A 22053-nucleotide genomic window follows, 5' to 3' on the forward strand; every position below is an offset into this window, starting at 1 on the left:
TGAAATTTATGTCCCCCAACTCTTCCTTCATCCACAGTCTTAGAGTCATAGTACAGAAGACCATTTGATCCATCAAGCTTGTGTCAGCACTTTGACATCCCTGCACCCCTGTTGCTTCTCCACAGGCCTATATATTTTTTACCCAATCTTCTTTTGGAAGCTAATATTGAACCTGCAACTGCCATTTTAAACAGCACCAGCATGCCAGATGATGAGAGCATGTTGTGTATCTTTTATTTGCTTATACTATTTCTTGTTTCCCTCTAATTGCCAACACTTCTGTCAATGGTAATGATTTCCCTATGTGCACTCTGTCAAAGGGTCCTGGGGAGTGTTGCTGAACAAAGAGACCTTGGAGTGCTCCTTGAAAGTGGAGTCGCAGGTAGATAAGATAGTGAAGAAGGCGTTTGGTATGCTAGCCTTTATTGGTCAGTGCATTGAATATAGGAGGTCATGTTGTGGCTGTTCAGGACATTAGTTTGGCCACTTTTAAAATACTGCATTCAATTCTGGTCTCCCTGCTAGAGGAAAGATGTTGTTAAACTTGAAAGGGTTCAGAAAAGATTTACAAGGATGTTGCCAGGGTTGGAGGGTGTGAGCTATAGGGAGAGGCCGAATGGGTTGGGGCTGTTTTTCCTGAAGTGTCAGAGGCTGAGGCATAAACTTAATGAAGTTTATAAAATCATGAGGGGCATGGACAGGGTGAATAGCCAGATAGACATGTAAGATAGCCGAGGAACTGGTGAGATCCACCCTGAGCAGCTGCCTGGTCTCCACCAACAGCCTGCAGAATTTAATAAGATCAAGTTAATCTTTCTTGGAGCTTGAAGGGTCCTTATTCAAGCAGCAGAGAATCCATACCATCGTATCAGGATCCTTCGTTTAATTAACAGAAAAAACAGAATATTTAAAAGAAAAAAAATTAGGTCTCATTTTTAGGTAGCAATAGGAAGGGTGCGAATGCTGCAGAGAGGGTACAGAGGATATTAGATTGAATGGTTCTGACAATGGAGGAGCTCAGTTATATGGAGCTCGGAGGTAGGGAGAAGATTTGATAGAATTGTTAAAAAAAATCATGAAACTATTTATAGAGGCATAGAATCAAAGAGCTGTATAGCATGGAAACAGACCTTTTGGCCCAACTTGTCCGTGCCGACCAGATATCCTAAATTATCTAGTCCTATTTGTCAGCAGATTGCCCATATCCCTTTAAACCCTTTCCTTTCATGTACCCATCCAGATGCCTTTAAAATGCTGTAATTGTACCAACCTCCACCTCTTCCTCTGACAACCCATTCCATCCATGCACAGCCCTCCGTGTGAAAAGTTTACACCTTAGGTCCCTTTTATATCTTTCCCTTCTCAAACCTATGATCTCTAGACTCCCCCACCCCAGGGAAAAGACCTTGTCTATTTACCCTATCCATGCCCCTCATGATTTTATAAACCTCTATAAGGTCATCCCCCTGCCTCTGATGCTCCAGGGAAAACTGCCCCAGCCTGTTCAGCCTCTCCCAGCTCAAACCCTCCAACCCTGGCAACATCCTTGTAAATCTTTTCTGAACCCTTTCAAGTTTAACAACGTCTTTCCAATAGCAGGGAGACCAGCACTGAATGTAATATTACAAAGGTGTCCGAAACAATATCCTGTACAACTGCAACATGACCTCCCAACCCCAAAACTCAGTGCAATGATCAATAAAGGCAAGTCTATCAAATGTCTTCTTCACTACCCCATCTACCCGCAACTCCACTTTCAAGGAATTATAACCCTTATTTCCTTTGTTCAGCAACATTACCATTAAGTGTATAAGTCCTGTCCTGGTTTGCCCTACCAAAATTTAGCACCTCACATTTATCTAGATCAAACTCCATTTGCCACTCCTCGGCCCATCTGATCGAGGTTCTGTTGTACTCTGAAATAACCTTCTTCGCTGTCCACTATGCCACAATTTTAATGTCATCTGCAAACTTACTTACTATGCCTCCTATATTCACATCCAGATCATTTATTTAAATGACAAAAAGCAGTGGACCCATCACTGATATTTACGGCACACCACTGGTCACAGGCCTCAAGTCTCACCACCACTCTCTGTCTTCAAACCAATTTTGCATCCATGTGGCTAGTTCTCCTCATATTCCATGTGATCTAACCTTACTAACCAGTCTACCATGAGGAAACTTGTCGAATGCCATCAGTCTACCATGAGGAAACTTGTCGAATGCCTTACTGAGGTCCATGTAGATCACGTCCACTGCTCTGCCCTCATCAATCCTCTTCATTGCTTCTTCAAAAAACTCAATCAAGTTTTTGAGACACAGTTTCCCATGCGCAAAGCCATGTTCACTGTCCCAAATAAGTCCTTGCGTTTCTGAATACATGTAAATCCAATCCCTCAGACGTGAAACAACATTCAGTTGCTGTTGCAATGTAGAAGGGAGGTGAGTAAGGGGAAGAGTCCATGTCAGAGAGGACTCTGAAGGGACTGCCTGGGGAATTAAATTTTCTGCTGGGTAATTCTTTGCCATCTAGGAGCCTCTGAAATTCTTCTTATAAATTAAAAGAATTCAGAAGGTTCTGATCAAATTAGATAAATAACTACTCAGGAAAAGTTAGATTTGTTAAACACACCATCTAACTCCTGAAGAGGTGTTCAGCCATCCCTCCCACCATGCTCGTAAGGTATGGTTCCTGTCTATACCTCATGCAGACCCTGAGCTAACAAGCCACTCTCTATCTCTGTATGCCCTCGATCCAACATGAACACCCAGTTTTCCCCTTGCTCACTTCTGACACACTGCCCCACTCCAGGCCTCATCTGCACCCATCCACCTCCCCCACCCCCCCAACACCTGTACCCCACGCACAGAACTCTAGCACTCCACCCCCTGACCCTCTACCCACTGTGTACTTGTCACCCAATGGACACCACATGGCAATGGAGTATGTTGTCCACTGCGTCCATTTCTTTTCCTTTTTCTCTCCCATTTCACATTTTTATTTCTTTTTCCTTTTACCTCCCATCCTCAGATGGCATCAGGGATGTCTGGGGTGAAAGCCAGTGCAGACCCCCGGCCTCAATGTGGACTCGAGCTCACGGTTTCAGAGCAGACTTCGACTCCTGGCATTCCTGACCTCTAGGTGAAGTCTGGGTTGGAACAGCTATTATTCTGATCTCTTATTTTTCTAATTTGATAATTTATTTCTGTACTTTATATTGCTAACCTTTTCCCTTAAGAATTTGTACTTAACAATCTGACCCCAAGTGGTTTGGTGCCTAAGATGGTGCCATAATAGGTGACTTGTAAACCGTTCACTGTACTCATATGCATGCATGTGACAATAAAGCTAATTCAAATTTGAATTCCCCACCTCTCTGGCACCCAACTGTACTCCCATCACCCTAACATCACACTCACCTAATGCACTTCCTGTCTGCTGGCGATCTTCTCTCAAAGCCTGCAGGTCTCTCTTTGCTTAAACAAATGAAGGGGTAAAGTGGCACTGAGCACGAGGTTACCACTCCTCAAGCCCACTTCATCACTGAATCAGTTTATTTGGCTTCTCTCTAGACAGTGCTGTCTGAGATCCTGAAGATCCCTGGCATTTTTTCATTCCTTCACCACATTGTCTGCTTTCTACTCCTTGTGTATCCATACTGCCACTGACCCTTCAATTACAGGGGCTTTTATCTTCTTCAATCCACCCTGTCGGAGCTTGGCTATTCTCCAGGGAGCAACCTTTCACGTTATTACACTTTGCTGTTTTCCCATACGTGACCATTTGGAGACCAGGACTGCAGGAGGAAGCAGCCTCTCTGCGTTGACCCCACCCAACACGTCCTCAACTTTGAAAGTAAGCTCTCTTCCAATCTGCTCACTTGTCCAGAACAGGGGCACCCTAGAATACACGAAACCGCTCCTGTCGAGCAACTACCAGTGTCCTTTCAGATTGAACAAAATCAGTGTAAAAGAGAAAGGAGCCGCGACCCTTGTAATGATTTGTGCTTTCTGAGTGAGAATGGTTGGTGACAGTAATCTGCTGATCCCTGATTTTTGAATGAGTTACCTACCTGCAGAGTGGGTGACCCAGAACATCTGAAGCATAAAGGAAACGAGCACAGTGATGCGAGAAAGAGCCATGATTAGATTGACAGACGCTGTTTTGCTGAGGATTTGACCACAAAATAAACAGAAATCTAATGGTCAAAGTACAGAGGGGAGGCTTTGTACAAGAGCACATTGATCTGATAGTGTACTTCACCCTAACAAAGACTGACAATTACATAAGTGCTGTTATTTTATTCTAACAGAATGGTCCGGTGGTTAGCTTATGCTGATACCACACCAGCCCCAACCTCACCAACAAATGCAAGGAACTCAGGGGCTTGGAGAGGGGGGGAAGGGCGGGCATGGGTTCAGTGATTAGCATTGCTGCCTCATAGCGCCAGGGACACAGCTTTCATTCCACCCTTGGGTGACTGTCTGCGAGGAGCTTTCACATTGCTCCCATGTCTGCATGCGTTACCTCTGAGTGGTCCAGTTTCTTACCACAGTCCAAAGATGTGCTGGCGAGGTGGATTGGACATAGTGCATCCTGCGTAGTGTCCAGAGATAGGTGAGGGAGAATAGCCACGGTGAGCGTGGAGTTACAGGGAGGGTGGTTCTGGAAGGGATGCTCTCCAAAGGGTTGCTCCAGTCTTGATGGGCTGAATGGCTTTCTTCTACAATATAGGGATTCTATCTATATTCTCAGGAACTTAGAAAGGTTATCTCATTGACATGTTCAGGATTTTGGTTAAAGGCAAAATTGCTTGGGTGCTGAGAGATTATTTTCCCCTGTTTGGGGGAATCTAAAATATATTTCAGACTATGGCTAGGAGGAATTTCTCATCTGAAAGGATTGTGAATCTTTGGAAGTGCCAAATGCTTCATTGTTGAACATATTTCACGCTGGGGCTTTTGTCCTTTCAAGAAATCAAGGTTGATGGGGAGCAGGTTGGAAAGTGGAGATGAAGCCCATGATCATATTGAATGACAAAGCAGGCTTGATGGGCCGAATGGTTTACTTCTGTTCAGTTTCTGTTGTGATATTGCAGCTAGCGATGATCCAACAAGGATGTTCCTTTAAGAGAGCGATGTGATGACGCTAACTTGACAACGTGTCAACTGATACTGTCATGTGAAGAAATCGGCTCTGTTTTGAATAGCTCGCGTTACACTCTGTAATCAATCAAGACAGTCAGTTAGTCAAACCAGCTTGTGCTCAGACCACACCAATAATTTTCCATAAACCAGCATTTCTGTCTACTTGGTAAAAGCAAAAAAATAAGACCAAGGACTCTTTTCCAAGTTTTTTGGAACCAAAAATAGATTTCGATCATTAGTGTTTGGTTGGCAGCAATTCACCTTCTCTGACAAGAGATCCATGAGGTAGTGTTGTAGAACAGATCAATCTGGGGATACCTAATTCTTTGAAGTTTGCATCACATGTAAACTGTGTAGTTAAGAAGGCACTGAGCACTCTTGCCTTCATTGCTCAGACCTTGGAGTACAGGAGTTGGGACATCATTTTGAAGTTGAGGATGTTAGCAAAGCCTCTTCTGAAGGATTGTGTGCAGCTCTGATTGCCCTGCTATAGGGGGAGTCTGGAAAGGATTTACCAGGATATTGCCCTGAATGTAGGGTTTGAGATATAAAAATAGACTGGGACTTTTTTTTTCACTGAAGAGTGGGAGGTTGAGGGGTGATCTTATTGAGATTTATGTGACAGCACAGAAAAGGTGATGATAAAGGTATTTTCCCAAGGGTGGGGCATTCAAAGCTGGGGGGTACATTTTCAATGTGAGACGGAAAAGATTCAAGAAAAGACAAGAGAGGCAACTTTTTCATACGAACTGTGGTTTGATGTTTTGTCATGATGTTGTAGATGTGTACTGTACCTTTAAGAGAGAGTGAAAGCTGGCACAGACATAACAAGCATAGAGCCGAGGAGCAGGAAAATCAACGTTTTGGGCAAAAGCCCTTCGTCAGGAACCTGATGAAGGGCTTTTGCCCGAAATGTCGATTTTCCTGCTCCTCGGATGCTGCCTCACCTGCTGTGCTTTTCCAGCACCATACTAATCTAAACTCTGCTTTCCAGTATCTGCAGTCCTCACTTTTGCCTATAACAAGCATAGGTGTGCTAAGAAATTAAAAGATGTAACATTTGGCTGTGAAACAAATAGCTGGAGCTGAGTTGCCATGGTGCACAACAAATTCAAATTTGGCCAATCAGTTTAAATTATGGCCCAAGAAAACAAAATCCAATTGAATTTGAATTTTACTGTTTTGATGACATCAAGCCAATGAGATGGTCCGATGTTTTGGGGTATAGAAATCGGGTAATTTGAACAGTCAGTCAGAGTAGCAAAGAGCACCATATGGCCTACAGAATTGCCCTGTGGAAGGTAGGTTTTCATGTCATATTTGTCAAGCAGAAGACCGAAGAAAAGACCCAGAGAAATCTCCAGAGGAAAATACAAAGGGGAGACCAAAAGCTGACTGGTTTTTAAATTTGATTTTTTAATTAAACTTAATTGGGGTGGGTTTTATCAGATCAATGTATTGTTGTAGAGTGGGGGGTGGGAGGTAGATAAACCAATCAGACAAAGGAGGCTTACAATGTTGCTAGTTGTTGGTTAAAGTTCTCTTGTCTTTTCTTGGAGTTAAAGAATAAATTGTTATTTTTTTCTTTAAATAGTGGCATTTGGTAGTCCTTTGCCACTCGTACTTCAACAGATTATGAGGTGAGGTGAGTTTTTCTGTGTGTCTGGTTTAAATTAGCAAGAAGGGTTTACCCCGTATGGTAACAGCTTGGAATGAAATGACAGAGGCATTGGTGGTTACATGTATCGTTACAATATTTAAAAGACATTTGGATAAGTTAACAAAAAGGAAAGGTTTGGAGGGATGTGGGTCAAATGCAGGTAGGTGGGACTAGTTGAGTTTGGGGTTATGGTCTGCATGGACTGGTTAGACCATAAGATCTGTTTCTGTGCTGTATAACTCTATGAGACTTCATCACATTTTATCTTTTATTTCCTGGAAGCTTGAGTAGTAGTGATTCGTCCCTTTTGTACTTTATTTTCTTTTTAAAATGGCCGCTGCAGAAACTATTTTTGTGTGCTGTGTTTGTCTGCGTGTGGACTTAGGGGATCTAGTTTTAATTTCAGAGTATAGTTTCAATATTAAACAGCATTCTTTACTAATAAATTTTGTTTTCTAACATATGCTTTATTTTGAGTTCATTAAAGAAATCAGGCCAGGTTCCTTTTGTTCTGGATGGTTGAACGAAAATGATGCTATTAGTCATTGTGGTTTTTGAATCAATATATTTGCACTGACACTGCGACTGGTGGATTGGTGAATTTTGGTTATCAGTGCACTCCTTGTACCACAGCCATAACACCCACCAAAATGAATTGGTCCACATTTCCCTGTACTGAGTTGCATCAGATCCTTGTCTGCCCATTACATCGGTCTGTCCATGTCACTTTGAAGTTCTACCCCAGACTTCTCTTGGTGCAAAATGCTTTCAAGCTTCACATCAGCCATAGATGTAAAAGTGTGAGGTATAGAGAGTGAAACATTGGGACAGAGAGGGGAGAAAGAGAAAGAAAGTGAAAAGAGGCTTTTTCTGATGATTTCTCTCTTCCTTATTTCTCTATTTCCTCCCCATTTTAATTGCTCAATCCCTATCTCTTTCTCTATTTTATCACTGAATCCCTGCATAGAATCCCCACAGTGTGGAAACAGGCCCTTTGGCCCAACAAGTCCACATTGACCCTCCAAAGAGTATCCCACCCAAATCCATTCTCCATTAATCTCTCTGAACCAATCACTTCCTTTGATCTTCAGATTGAGAGAGGGAGACAATGACAGGGTGACCCAACAAGAGATGCCAACCTGAGCATATAAACTTGCACTGTACCTACCTTTGAGTTTGTATTCGACACTGCTCTATCCTATATATATTTGTGACCTGGACTTGGGTTCACAAGGGGTAATTTCACAGAGGTAAGGAGTGAAGAGATTAGCCACATTTTTCAGTAAAGTTTAAGAAGTCTGGTGAATCAGAGAGACACATAGTAGATTTATCGAAATGCTGACAAATGGGAGTGGTGCATCTTGGAAAGAGAACTGTACAAATACACATGTGCAGGAACAAAGGAACTTGGGGGCTTAACTCATACTTCAATTATCCATGATTTGGAGATGCCGGTGTTGGACTGGGGTGTACAAAGTTAAAAATCACACCACACCAGGTTATAGTCCAACAGGTTTAATTGGAAGCACACTAGCTTTCGGAGCGACGCTCCTGATCACCTGATGAAGGAGCGTCACTCCGAAAGCTAGTGCTTCCAATTAAACCTATTGGATTATAACCTAGTGTTGTGTGATTTTTAACTTCAATTATCCAGGAGGAGAGCTCGGACCACCATCTCATTTTCTCTTTCTTTCACTCCCTTGTTCCCTCTCTCGATCTATATCCTGACTTCACTCTTGAGTGTTTTCCTGATTGTGTAACACCCCTGAAATATTTCAGTCTCACTGTTTGAAAACAGCAACAGATCACATGATTAGATTACCTACAGTATGGAAACAGGCCCTTCAGCCTAACAAGTCCACACCAACCCTCTGAAGAGTAACCCACCCAGACCCATTCCCCAACCCTATATTTACCCCGACTAATGCACCTAACGCTATGGTCAATTTAACATGACCAATTCACCTGGCCTGCACATCTTTGTGGATTGTGGGAGGAAACCCACGCAGACATGGGGAGAATGTGCAAACTCCACACAGACAGTCGTCTGAGGTGGGAATCAAACCAGGTCCCTGGCGCTGTGAGGTAACAGTGCTAACCACTGAGCCCCACATGGTATTTTTATATCTAACATGTTCAATTTCGGAACTATTAGTGTCATTCAGTTTCTTTTTTCTGAAAAGTTGTCTTGAATTAGCTTGGGAAATTCTGAACCCTCATGAGAGTAGAGGCTGGGTCTATTGGGGTTACTCAAGGCTGAGTTAGACAGGCTTGTAGTAGAGAATAGAGTCATGACTTGAGGATACAGTGCATTTTAATGATTTCAAACAGAATTCAACACGGAACCATAGGAAATGATAAGAACATTTTATTTAATGCAGCAAATTATGTAACTGTCTGCTGATGTGTCACTTGGTCATATGGGAGAATACATCAGTTCTCGAATGGTCAACATTTAATAGCTATTGGGACAATGGAATAGGACATTGTGAAGATAGTTAGGTGAGATCACAAGGTTATATATTGTAGCATCCTTCGTCTTGAACATCCATGATGAAAGGTTTGTCCACTTTAATGGAATTTCCAGTCGACAGAGCTGGTCACGTTGGAGAATTCTAAATGCTGTCATCTATCTTCATCATCAGTGGCTTTGCAATGCATACTTCTTGAAATAAGAAAACACATATAAATCAGTCTTGGTAAGAACCGTACTGGTAGTATAATTCTCTCAGCATTCTAACCCTGGAAGCATGCTATTTCCAAAGTTTCAGCAGATACATGGGAATGTGAATAATTACTTTGCCTCAGTACTTCCAGTTGTGAAAGAAGAATAACATGCTGGGAACCTTGAGGAAATCAATAGTGGATTGGGGAAAGGAACTGAATGAAATTAACATAAGTAAAACACAGTAATGAGGAAATCAACAGAATTAAAGAGTGACAAATCCCTCAGTTTCCATTCAAGGATGTTAAAGGAAGTAAGGGAGCACATTGTGCCCTTGCAAAATCTTTCAGAGTTCCCTAGACGCAGGAGTCACCCTTGGCATTGGGAAATTGCATGTTATTCTACTTTTTAAGGTGGGCAACAGAGGAAAACCAGGGAATTACAAGCCAGTTAGCCTAACATCTGTGGTGGGAAAATTGTTGGCGTCCATAATCAAGGATGGGGTAACTGAAAACCTTGAACATTTTCAATAAATCAGGGGGACACAACATGGATTCATGCCTGACAAAACGCATTGAACATTTTGAAGAGACAGGGGAATGTCTAAGGATGTTGTTTATATGGACATCCAGAATGTATTTTGTACAGTCCACACAAGGAGACTGCTAAGGTAGAAGCCCAGGGAATTGACGGCAAATTATTGACATGGTTGGTGCTATAGTGAACAGTGAAGAAGGTTATCTTACCTTGGTCAGATGGGCCAAAAAGTGGCAGATGAAGTTTAATTTAGATAAGTGTGAGGTGTTGTACTTTGATAAGGCAAATGAGGGCAGGGCTTATATACTTGGTAATTAAGTCCTGGGGAGTGTTGCCAACAAAGAGACTTTGGGGTACAGGTTCACAGTTCCTTGAAGGTGAAGTCACAGGTAGACAAAGTAGTAAAGACAAAGTAAAGTAGTAGTAGTAAAGTACTGGTCAGGGCACTGAGTATAAGAATTGGGAGCTATGTTCAGAGTGTACAATACATTGGTTAGGCCACTTTTGGAATATTGCATTCAATCCTGGTTTCCCTGCTATAGAAAGGATGTTGGTAAACTTGAATGGGTGCAGAAAAGATTGATAAGGATGTTGCTGCAGGGTTTGGCTATTGGGAGAGACTGAATGGGCTACTTTCCCTGGAGTGTCAGAGGCTGAGTGGGTGACCTTAGAAATGTTTATAAAATCATGAGGAGCATGGATAGGATGAATAGACAAGGTCTTTTCACAGGGTATTGGAGTCCAAAACTAGAGAGCATAGTTTTAAGGTGACAGGGGAAAGATTTAAAAGGCACCCAAGGGGCAACTTTTACACGCAGAGGGTGGTGCGTGTATGAAATAGGCTGCCAGAGAAAAGTGGTGGAGGCTGGTACAATTACAACATTTAAAAGGCTTCTGGATGGATATATGAATAGGAAGGGCTTAGAGGGATATGGGTCAAGTGCTGGCAAATGGGACTAAATTAGGTTGGGATATCTGGTCGGCATGGATGAGTTGGACCGAAGGGTCTGTTTCCGTGCTGTACATCTCTATGACACTCTATATATACGTTCGGGTGTTTTGTCATGGTAAGTGTGCTAATATGAATTTTGTTGTTGCATGTAGTTTCAAAGTTCTTCAGTGATTGCCAATATAATCATCTAATCTACTCCTTAACTCGATCCAATCCATTCTAATCTCAATGAATCTACTCCAACTATCTATTGCAATCTATTTCAACCTAATCTGCATTTATCTACTCTGCTCTCATATCATTTGCTCTCCTCTGAATTACTCCTGCATTATATACAGTATATTCTAATGCATTATATACAGTATATTCTAATGCACTGTCATCCTAATCAATACGAACTTTAGTAATCTAAATTCATTCTTAAGGGAATCCATTCTGCTCTGCTTTAATCTCTTTTAATGGAGAACGCTCAAGGAATTCCACATGTAATATCTCTGTCGCATTCTCTGCACTCCATGGCCTGTGTGTGGAATGAACTTCCAGGAAACGTGAGGGATGCGGGTCCCGTTACAACGTTGAAAAGACTTTTGGGTAAGTGCATGAACTTGGGTGCAGGAAAGCTTTGGAGGGATATAGGCCAAATGCAAGCAAATGGCACTAGTTAAGTTTGGGAACATGGTTGACGTGGATTAATTGGGCCAAAGGACCTGTTCCATGCTGTATGATTCTATGACTACATTTAGTGGTAGTGCATTCCATATCCTAACTATTCCCGGTGTGAGAAAGTATTTTCTCATGACACCCTTACATCATTTGCACATCATTTCAAGTCTATGGCCTCTTATTCATTTTTAAAAATTTTCCAAGTATTACAGCTTCTCCCCGTTTTCTCTATTCAGCCCACTCATCATTTTGAAACCCTCTATAAATTTCCTCCCAGCCTCCTCCTTCCCAAGGAGAATAGTCCCACCCTCTTCAATCTATTGTCATCACTGAAGTTTCTCATCCATGGAACCATTCTTGCAAATAATTTATCTTCTCTCTCCAATGTATCGCACAGTTTTCCCATTATGTGGCACCCACAACCGTATACAATATTTCAGCTGAGAGTCACAAATTCAACATCACACTCATTCACATGGTGTAGGTATCACTGGCCTTGCATTTACTGCCCATTCTGATATACTCAGAGGGCAGTTCAGAGTGAAGAGCATCACTGTGAGGTCAAATGTAGGCCAGAGAAAGCAAGGACAGCAGTTTCCTTAGTGAACTAAACTGTTTTTTTCCAACATTAGACAGTAAAGTCCCAGATATTTATTGAAGTCAAGTTCCACCATCTTCCACAGTGTGATTCAAATCCAGGTCTCCAGAATATTAACTGGGTCTCTGGATGAATAGTCAAAGCAGGTCAGGCCACATCCGAGGAGCAGGACTGTTGACATAAGCCCTTCAAACGCCAGAATTCTTTGACTCTGATCTCCAACACTTTCTCTCTGGATTAATAGTCTCATGCTAATGTCACGAGGCCATCACCTCCCTGTTCTTGTCCCTCGATTAACCTATTAATAAAGCCAATGACACTGTATACTTTATTAACTTCTCTCTCCACTTGGCCTGCCACCCTCAATGATCTGTACACATGGACAGCCATGTCGCTCTGCTCCTGAACCCCCTTTAGAATTGTACTCCCTAATCCAAACAGTATTCTAATGTTTTTTGGAACAATGTGCATCACCTCTGCGTTGAACCTCATTATTTTAAATTCATTTGTGGGATGTGGCCATCGCTGGCTGGGCCAGAATTTATTGCCCATCCTTAGTTGCCCTTGAGAAGGTGGTAGTGAGCTGCCTTCTTGAATCACTGCAGTCCACCTGCTGTGGGTTGACCCAGTGACAGTGAAGGACTGGAGGTACATTTCCAAGTCGGGATGGTGACTTGCAGGGGGTCGTGTCCCATGTATCTGCTGCCCTTGTCCTTCTGGATGGAAGTGGGCATGGGTTTGGAAGGTGCTGTCTCAGGATCTCGGGTGAATTTCTGCAGTGCATCTTGTAGATATTACATACTGCTGCTACTAAGTGTCAGTGGTAAAGGGAATGGATACTTGTGGATGTGGTGCCAATCAAGAAGCAGGCTATTTTTGTCCTGGATGGTATCAAGCTTGTTGAATGTTGTTGGAGCTGCACCCATCCAGGCAAGTGGGGAGTATTCCATCACACTCCTGACTTGTGCCTTGTAGACGTTAGACAGGCTTTGGGGAGTCAGGAGGTGAGTTATTCGCCGCAGTATTCCTAGCCTCTGACCAGCTCTAGTAGCCAGTGTTTACGTGTTGAGTTTCAAGTCAATGATAACCCCCAGGATTCAGTGATGGCAACACCATTGAATGTCAAGGGGTGGTGGTTAGTTTGTCTGTTACAGGAAATTGTCATAGCATGGTATTTGTGTCATGCGAATGTTAATTGCCATTTGTCAGCCCAAGCCTGGATATTATCCCGATCTTGTTGCATTTTAATATGGACGGCTTCAGTATCTGAAGAGTCACACATTTTGCTGAATATTCTGCAATCATCTGCAAATATCCCCACTTCTGATCTTATGATGGAAGGGAGATCATGAAGCAGCTGAAGATGGTTGGATCTAGGACACTATCCTGCAGATATGTCCTGAAGCTGAGATGACTGACCTCAACAACCCACAGCTATTTTCCTGTGTGCCAGGTGTGAGTCCAAACACTGGAGAGTTTGCCCCTGATACCCAATTATCCTGGTTTTGCCAGGGCACCTTGATGCCACACTCGGTTGAATGCAGTCTTGATGTCAAGAGCTTTAACACTTACCTTCCCTCTGGAATTCAGCTCTTTTGTCCATGTTTGAACCAAGGCTGTAATGAGGTCAGGAGCTGAGTGGCCCCAGAAGAACACAAACTGGGCGTCATTGAGCAGATTATTGCTGAGCAGGAGCTGCTTGAAAGCATTGTTGGTGACACCTTCCATCACTTTACTGATGATTGAGAATAGATGGATGGGGTGGTAATAGGATGATTGGACTTTTCCTGTTTATTTGTGCACAGGATATACCTGGATAATTTTCCACAATATCATATAGATGCCAGTATGGTAAGTGTACTGGAACAGCTTGGCTAGGGGTGTGGCAAGTCCTGGAGCACAAGTCTTTAGTACTATTGCCGGGATGTTGTTAGGGCCCATTGCCTTTGCCGTATCCAGTGTCTTCAACTATTCCTTGATATAAAACATAGAACAGTACAGCACAGTGCAGGCCCTTCAGCCCACAATGTTGTGCCAAGCATTTATCTTAATCTAAGACCAACACCCCTCAATTTACTGCCGTCCATGTGCTTGTCCAGCAGTTGCTTAAATGTCACTAATGTCTCTGACTCTACTACCACCGCTGGCAGTGCATTCCACACATGCACCATTCTCTGTGTAAAGGACCTACCTCTGACATCTCCCCTATACCTTCTTCCAATCACCTTAAAATTATGACTCCTCATGACAGCCATTTCTGCCCTGGGGAAAAGTCTCCGGCTAGCTACTCTATCTATGCCTCTCATTACCTTGTACACCTCTAACAAGTCACCTCTCTTCCTCCTTCTCTCCAGTGTGAAAAGCCCTGGCTCACTCAACCTCTCTTCATAAGACAAGGCCTCCATTCCAAGCAGCATCCTGGTAAATCTCCTCTGCTTCATTCCTGATTAAGGGCTTATGCCTGAAACGTTGATTCTCCTGCTCCTCGGATGCTGCCTGACTTCCTGTGCTTTTCCAGCACCACACTCTTGACTCAAATCTTTTCTGCACCCTCTCTAAAGCTTCCACATTCTTCCTAGAGGCAGCCAGAACTGGACACAATATTCCAAGTGTAGTCTAACCACAGTTTTATAGAGCTGCAGCAAAACCTCACGGCGCTTAATCCCCTTATTAATGAAAGCCAAAACACCACACACCTTCTTAACAACCACATCAACTTGGGTGGCAACTTTGAGGGATCTGTGTTCCTCCACACTGCCAAGAATCCTGTCTTTAACCTTGCATTCAGCATTCACATTTGTCCTTCCAAAATGAATCAGTTTGCATTTATCCAGATTGAACTCCATCTGCCATTTCTCAGCACAACTCCGCATCTTGTCAATGTCTTGTTGCAGCCTACAATAGCTCCCAACCCTATCTACAACACTGCTGACCTTAAAGTCATCAGCAAGCTTACTAACCCACCCTTCCACTTCTTCATCCAAGTCATTTATGAAAACTACAAAGAGCAGAGGCCCAAGAAAAGATCCTTGTGGGACACCACTGGTCACCCACCTCCAGGTGGAATACTTTCCATCCACTATCACCCGCTGTCTTACTTCGGCCAGCCAATTCTGTATCCAGACAGCCACATTTCCCTGTATCCCATACCTCCTAACTTTCTGAATGAACCTACCATGGGGAACCTTATTAAATGCCTTACTGAAATCCACATACACTACATCCACTGCTCGACTTTTGTCAACTTGTCTCATCACATCCTCAAAGAATTCAATAAGACTTGTGAGGCATGACCTGCCCCTCACAAAACCTTGCTCGCTGACTGACTTTAATCATCTATGTTTTTTTCCAAATAGTCATAAAGCCTATCTCTCAGAATCCTTTCCAGCAACTTGCTTACCACCGACCTAAGACTGACTGGTCTACCCCCTCCTAAGACTGACTGACCCCCTCCTAGGTCTCTTCAGTCCATTTTTGAGTTCTTTCCTAACTACCCTCTAATCCTCTAAAACTGTACCACATTCTTGCTTCCTCAACCTTAAGTAAGTTTCCTTCTTCCTGTTGGCGAGAAGCTCCTCTACTTTTGTCATCCAAGGCTCCTTCACCTTACCATTCCTTGCCTGTCTCAGTGGGACAAAGTTATCCAACACCCACAACAAGTGGTCCTTAATTTCCCTATTCCCTTTCTTGAACAAAGGAACAACATTTGCCTCCCTCCAATCAGCTGGTACTACTCCCGTGGAGAGTGAAGATGCAAAGATCATCGCCAGAGGTGCAGCAACCTCATTCCTCATTTCCTGTTGTAACATTGGATGTGTCTGGTCTGACCCTGGGGACTTAACTATCTTGATGCTTCCCAGAATTTCCAGCACATCCACATCTTTAATATCAATTTCTTCAAGCTTATTAAGCTGGTCCATGGTGTTCTCACTATCAACAAGATCCCTCTTCCTGGTGAATACTGAAGCAAAAAACTCATTTAGGGTCTCCCCTACCCCTTCAGACTCCAGGCACTAGTTCCCTCCACTATCCCTGATCAGCCCTACCCTCTCTCTGTGATTATTCTCTTATTCCTCACGTAAATGGAGAATGCCTTTGGGTTTTCCCTAATCCTTCCCACCAAGACTTTTTTGTGCCCCCTCCTAGGTCTCTTCAGTCCATTTTTGAGTTCTTTCCTAACTACCCTCTAATCCTCTAAAACTGTACCACATTCTTGCTTCCTCAACCTTAAGTAAGTTTCCTTCTTCCTGTTGGCGAGAAGCTCCTCTACTTTTGTCATCCAAGGCTCCTTCACCTTACCATTCCTTGCCTGTCTCAGTGGGACAAAGTTATCCAACACCCACAACAAGTGGTCCTTAAACAGCCTCCACATTTCTGTTGTGCCTTTCCCAGAGAACAATTGTTTCCAATTAAAACTCCACAGCTCCTGTCTAATAGCAGTATAATCTCCCCTCCCCCAATTAAATACCTTCTCACACTGTCTGCTCCTATCCCTCTCCATGGCTATGGTTCATGTGGAGTGAATCGAATTAGCTGAAGAACATGCAACATAGAACATTACAGCACAGTACAGGCCCTTCGGCCCTCAATGTTGCGCCGACCTGTGGAAATAATCTGATGCCACCTAACCTACACCATTATTATCCATATGTCAAATGCCCATTTAAATGCCCTTAAAGTTGGCATGTCTTCCACTGTTGCAGGCAGGCCATTCTATGCCCCCACTACTCTCTGAGTAAAGAAACTACCCCTAATATCTATCACTGCTCAATTTAAAGCTACATCCCCTCGTGTTAGCCATCACCATCCAAGCAAAAAATCACCCTCTGATTATCTTATATGTCTCGATTAAGTCACCTATCAACTTTCTTCTCTCCAACGAAAACAGCCTCAGTTCCCTCAGCCTTTCCTCTTAAGACCTTTCTTTCATACCAGGCAACATTCTCGTCAGTGTCCTCGGAACCCTTCCTCAAGCTTCCACATCCTTCCTATAATGCGGTGACCAGAACTGCACGCAATACTCCAAGTGCAGCCGCACCAGTCTTGTACAGCTGAAGAATGACTTTGTGGCTCTGAAACTCAATCCCTCTACCAATAAAAGCTAATACACCGTATGCCTTCTTAACAACCCCATCAACCTGGGTGGCAACTTTCAGGGATTTATGCACATGGATACAGAGATCTCTCAGTTCATCTACACTGTCCAAGTATTTTACCATTAGTCCAGTACTCTGCAGTCCTGTTACTTCTTCCAAAGTGAACTACCTCACACCACCAAGACTGGTATATGCAATGTTGGGGATCACAGGAGGGGGCCGAGATGGATCACTCGCATGACACCTCTGGCTAAAATGCTGTCTGCCATCTATCCATCCTTACACCAACTTGTCAATGTCCTTTTGGAGTTCTACACTGTTCTCCTCACAGCTTACAATGCTTCCAAGTTTAGTGTTACTTGCAAACTTTGAAATTGTCCCCTTGCACACCGAGATCTATATCATTAATATGTTCACTATAGCATCAATAATTGAAATCGACAACATATTCACTGGAGACCTGGGTTGTAGATCTGCCACACCATTATGGGATGTGAATTTCTTTTTGCTGAGGTGATAGCATAGAGGCTTGAAGTTGGTTGAAATTTGCTGCACACACACATGACAGTCGTTAATTTGAGTTATTCACTAAATTATGACAGCTGGATTTAAGAGCTGATAAAATACATGTATCTCTTAATTGCTTACCGCCTTCTTTTGATATTCTGAATGCATTAATTTCCCAGGACCGGGGAGGGTCAATGTCGGATGTTAACCTGCAGGAATAGAAATGGAATGCTCTTTCCTCATCTCACCTTTCCAAAAGGGTATTTCAGTCAAATGTTCTGCAATTTGTTTCCTAACAATTATATTAGGCATACCTTCCCATTCAATCGTGAGTAGATTAATTGGGACCCAAATTATGAGAATGCAGCTTTAAGAATTCTGAGTTTCAACCCCCTGAGAGGATCATTTAAAGTTATCTTCGTTGGAGAAATAGTTGCGGGACCGAACAGAATTGCTTCCCATTTACTTTAAACCCAAAACTGCACCAAATTCTTTCTCCAATAGCAAGTCTGGGCTCCAATGGAGTCTGTTGCTCACCCTTTTGATCTGCCAGAGGATGTTTGGGTAGCACAGTGGCTCAGTGGTTAGTAACGCTGCCTCACGACGCCAGGGACCTGGGTTTGATTCCAGCCTCATACTACACATTCTCCCCGTGGCTGCGTGGGTGTCTCCCTACGGTCCAACTGTGGATGTGCAGGCGAGGGCGGATTGGCCACGGGAAATGCGGAGTTACAGAGATGGGATGGGCCTGGGTGGGATGCTTTTCAGAGGTTCGTGCTGACTCGATGGCCTGTTTCCACACTGCAGAGATGACTCCCCAAGTAATGGAAAGTGGCCTTCCTACCGTTTTGATGAGTAGAAGTCCTCATCAAGTGGTGGCAAGTTTTAAACATAAAACTGATTATTTTGCTGGGTCTATTCTTGATTTATAAGTAAAAGAAGGAGGTTTGAAAATCTCTGTCACACAAGCTTAATCTGTTCAAGAAAGGTCTTCAGATTGTGCTGCTTGCTTTGCGTCTCTCTGAAGGCAAATGATCTTTTCCTTTCAATGTCTTCCACCATGTTCTGTGAAGCATTTGTAATCGCAGGACCATTCTTGTCATTATGCGTTGGGTCAGAGTTATAGGAGGACACGTCAGAGATCTTAAATGACAGGCTAGATACAGAGAAGGTGTCTATGCTGGTGGGTGAAAGCAGAACCGCTGGGCGTGATAGTCATTAACAAATCACAGCACGGTTGCTCAGTGGTTAGCACTGCTGCTTCACAGCGTCAGGGACTTGGGTTCGATTCCTATCTCAGGCGACTGACTGTGTGGAGTTTACACATTCTCCCCGTGTCTGCGTGGGTTTCCTCCGGGTGCTCTGGTTTCCTCCCACAGTCTAAAAAGGTGAATTGGCCGTGCTAAACTACCAATAGTGTTAGGTGCATTAGGGGTAAATACAGGGTAGGGGGGAATGGGTCTGGGTGGGCTACTCTTCGGAGGGTCAGTGTGGACTTGTTGGGCCAACCGGCCTGTTTCCATACTATCGGGCATCTAATCCAAATTGAAAAGGCAATCCAGCGGAGAAGTCTTGACCTGAACAGTGGCTGAAATGTTGTGCAAACACGCTAAACTAAATAGACACAATAGGAGGAGGTGGGTAAACTCCCCTCGATCTGGATAAAATACCAGGAAAGTCAAAATTGTTTCTCTATCCTTGCTTGAGATAGCAAGACTAGAATTCATTGCCCCTCTCAAACTGGAGTCTGCCCCTCTCAAACTGGGTCTGGAGTCACATGTAGGCCAGACCAGGTAAGGATGGCAATTTCCTTCTTTCAAGGATATTAGTAAACCAGGTGGATCCTGAGAGCAACTGATGATAGCTCTATGGTCTCAATGACCTTTGAAATTCTAGATTTTATAAACTAAACTTGAATTTCACTCGCTCCTGTGGTGGAATTTAAACCCATGTTCCCAGAGCATTCATCTGAGTTGCGAACCTAGTGATATTCCTCCTACACTGAGCTGAAAATGTGTTGCTGGAAAGGCGCAGCAGGTCAGGCAGCATCTAAGGAGCAGGAGAATCGCCGTTTCGGGCATGAGCCCTTCTTCAGGAATGAGGAGAGTGTGCCAAGCAGGCTAAGGTAAAAGGTAGGGAGGAGGGACTTGGGGGAGGGGCGTTGGAAATGCGATAGGTGGAAGGAGGTTAAGGTGAAGGTGATAGGCCGGAGTGTGTGTTGGTGGGGGGGGGGCAGAGATCAGGAAGAAGATTGCAGGTCAAGAAGGTGGTGCTGAGTTCGAGGGGTGGGACTGAGACAAGGTGGGGGGAGGGGAAATGAGGAAACTGGAGAAATCTGAGTTCATCCCTTGTGGTTGGAGGGTTCCTAGGCGGAAGAAGAGGCGCTCTTCCTCCAGCCGTCGTGTTGCTCTGGTCTGGCGGTGGAGGAGTCCAAGGACCTGCATGTCCTTGGTGGAGTGGGAGGGGGAGTTGAAGTGTTCAGCCATGGGGCGGTTGGGTTGGTTGGTCCGGGTGTCCCAGAGGTGTTCTCTGAAACGTTCCGCAAGTAGGCGGCCTGTCTCCTCAATATAGAGGAGGCCACATCGGGTGCAGCAGATGCAGTAAATATTCCTCCTACACTACTGCCCACCCCCATCAGCGTGGAAGACAGCTCCAGCATCCTCCCTGTAAATTATTCCATTGTCAAAGGGACTTTGGTCTGTTTTCAACCAAATACCTTCTTCATATTCATGCCTGTCCCTGACTAATAGTGAGCAGCCTCACTCTGCAATACCTGTACGTTTTCTGTCCCGAGGTATTCTCTATCTGCCACATCCAAGTGTGTTCGTATGTAGGATGTACAATCTGATGTGTTTCAGAGATCCCGATATCTATACACGGGGAGAGAATATAATAAAGTCACAGAGGTCTACAGCACATTAAAAGGCCCTCCAGCTGAACGAGTCTGGCTCAAAAACGAGCATCTAACTATTCAAATCCAATTTGTACTTAGGCTAAGAACTAATTCTTCGTGTGGCCTGAAATGTAAAAAAAAAGATTGTAAAATCTCGGGCTTTCAATTCATAACATGTTGCCTAATGGGTTCTCATTATATCTGCAAAGGTGCATTTATTTAGCACCATTATGTGCTTTACGCCTATAATGACAGCTGGCGCATTAAAAACAATAATAGAATTATCAAAATATTGATGGACTCTCCTGTTTCAGTGGATGAGTGTTCAGTGTGGAGATCACATCCTCAGCTGAACTGGTGTCAGCTCATAGCTGACGTCAAGCCAAATGCTGATATGTAGATTTGAGTGCAACTATTACATGTTAGAGAGACAGGTGTTAGAGAGACAGGTGAAATCACTGGCTTACAGGCCTGCTGTCTTGTCCTCTCATGACCTCTGTCTGTTGTGGTTCGAGCTTGAATTTGGACCTGTCCAGGATTTATTTTTCAGAAGTACACTGTGTGAGGTTTATACCACTGTGACACTTTTGGATTAGCATTGCTTGGTTTATAAGATGATCACAGTTTGTAACTTTCATTATGGTTTCAATTAAAGTTGCACATGACCACTGCTGGAGCCTGCCTGGGAGTTAAACTGGGTGATTTGTTTTGAAATTAAAAAGAAGAGTCGCATTGTGTTATCGTACAGAGTTGGAGAAAGGACAGCAGATCAGGTTCAAGAGTGTGAGTCGAGAGAGATCCCTGAAAGTTGCCACCCAGGTTGATAGGGTTGTTAAGAAGGCGTACAGCTTTTATTGGTAGAGAGATACAGTTTCGGAGTCATGAGGTGATGCTGCAGCTGTACAAAACTCTGGTGCGGCCGCACTTGGAGTATTATGTACAGTTCTGGTCACCGCATTATAGGAAGGATGTGGAAGCTTTGGAAAGGGTTCAGAGGAGATTTACTAGGATGTTGTCTGATACGGAGGGAAGGTCTTACAAGGAAAGGCTGAGGGACTTGAGGCTGTAGAGAGAAGGTGGTTGAGAGGTGACTTAATCGAGACATATAAGAGAATCAGAGGGTTATATAGGGTGGACAGTGAGAGCCCTCTATCAGATAGTGATGGCTAGCACGAGGGGACAAAGGGTCAGTTAGACTTGAAACATCAGCTCTTTTCTCTCCTTACAGATGCTGAGAGACCTGCTGAGATTTTCCAGCATTTTCTCTTTTGGTTTCAGAAAGCAGAGGTAATTTCTTTACTCAGAGTAGTAGGAGCATGGAACACATTGGC

The 22053-nt window shown here is 43.7% G+C and overlaps 2 protein-coding genes across 4 annotated transcripts in view; both read right to left on the reverse strand.

Moving 5' to 3' along the window:
- The window catches only part of LOC122554901 (coagulation factor VII-like), a 34300-nt gene extending 30077 nt beyond the window's left edge, over positions 1 to 4223 (reverse strand). The window contains exon 1 of the mRNA XM_043700287.2: positions 4077 to 4223. Within this exon, the coding sequence (XP_043556222.2) occupies positions 4077 to 4146 (70 nt within the window). The 5' untranslated portion in view covers positions 4147 to 4223. The remainder of the gene's footprint in view (positions 1 to 4076) is intronic.
- A 4941-nt stretch (positions 4224 to 9164) lies between these two features.
- Positions 9165 to 22053, reverse strand: part of LOC122555475 (complement C3-like) — an 83866-nt gene continuing 70977 nt past the window's right edge. The window contains exons 14-16 of one of the 3 annotated variants that reach the window (XM_087993133.1): positions 20603 to 20699; positions 17971 to 18038; positions 9165 to 9473 (exon numbers count right to left, since the gene is read on the reverse strand). In XM_087993133.1, coding sequence (XP_087849259.1) covers positions 9427 to 9473; positions 17971 to 18038; positions 20603 to 20699 — 212 coding nt within the window. In that variant the 3' untranslated portion in view covers positions 9165 to 9426. Of the gene's footprint in view, positions 9477 to 17970; positions 18039 to 20602; positions 20700 to 22053 lie in introns of all 3 variants that reach the window. The other 2 variants (XM_087993132.1, XM_087993134.1) reach the window with 2 other exon arrangements.

Source organism: Chiloscyllium plagiosum, unplaced genomic scaffold (genome assembly GCF_037043375.1).
Source record: "Chiloscyllium plagiosum isolate Xiang-an unplaced genomic scaffold, Cpla_swu_hap1 HiC_scaffold_12, whole genome shotgun sequence".
Classification (NCBI taxonomy): Eukaryota; Metazoa; Chordata; class Chondrichthyes; order Orectolobiformes; family Hemiscylliidae; genus Chiloscyllium; species Chiloscyllium plagiosum.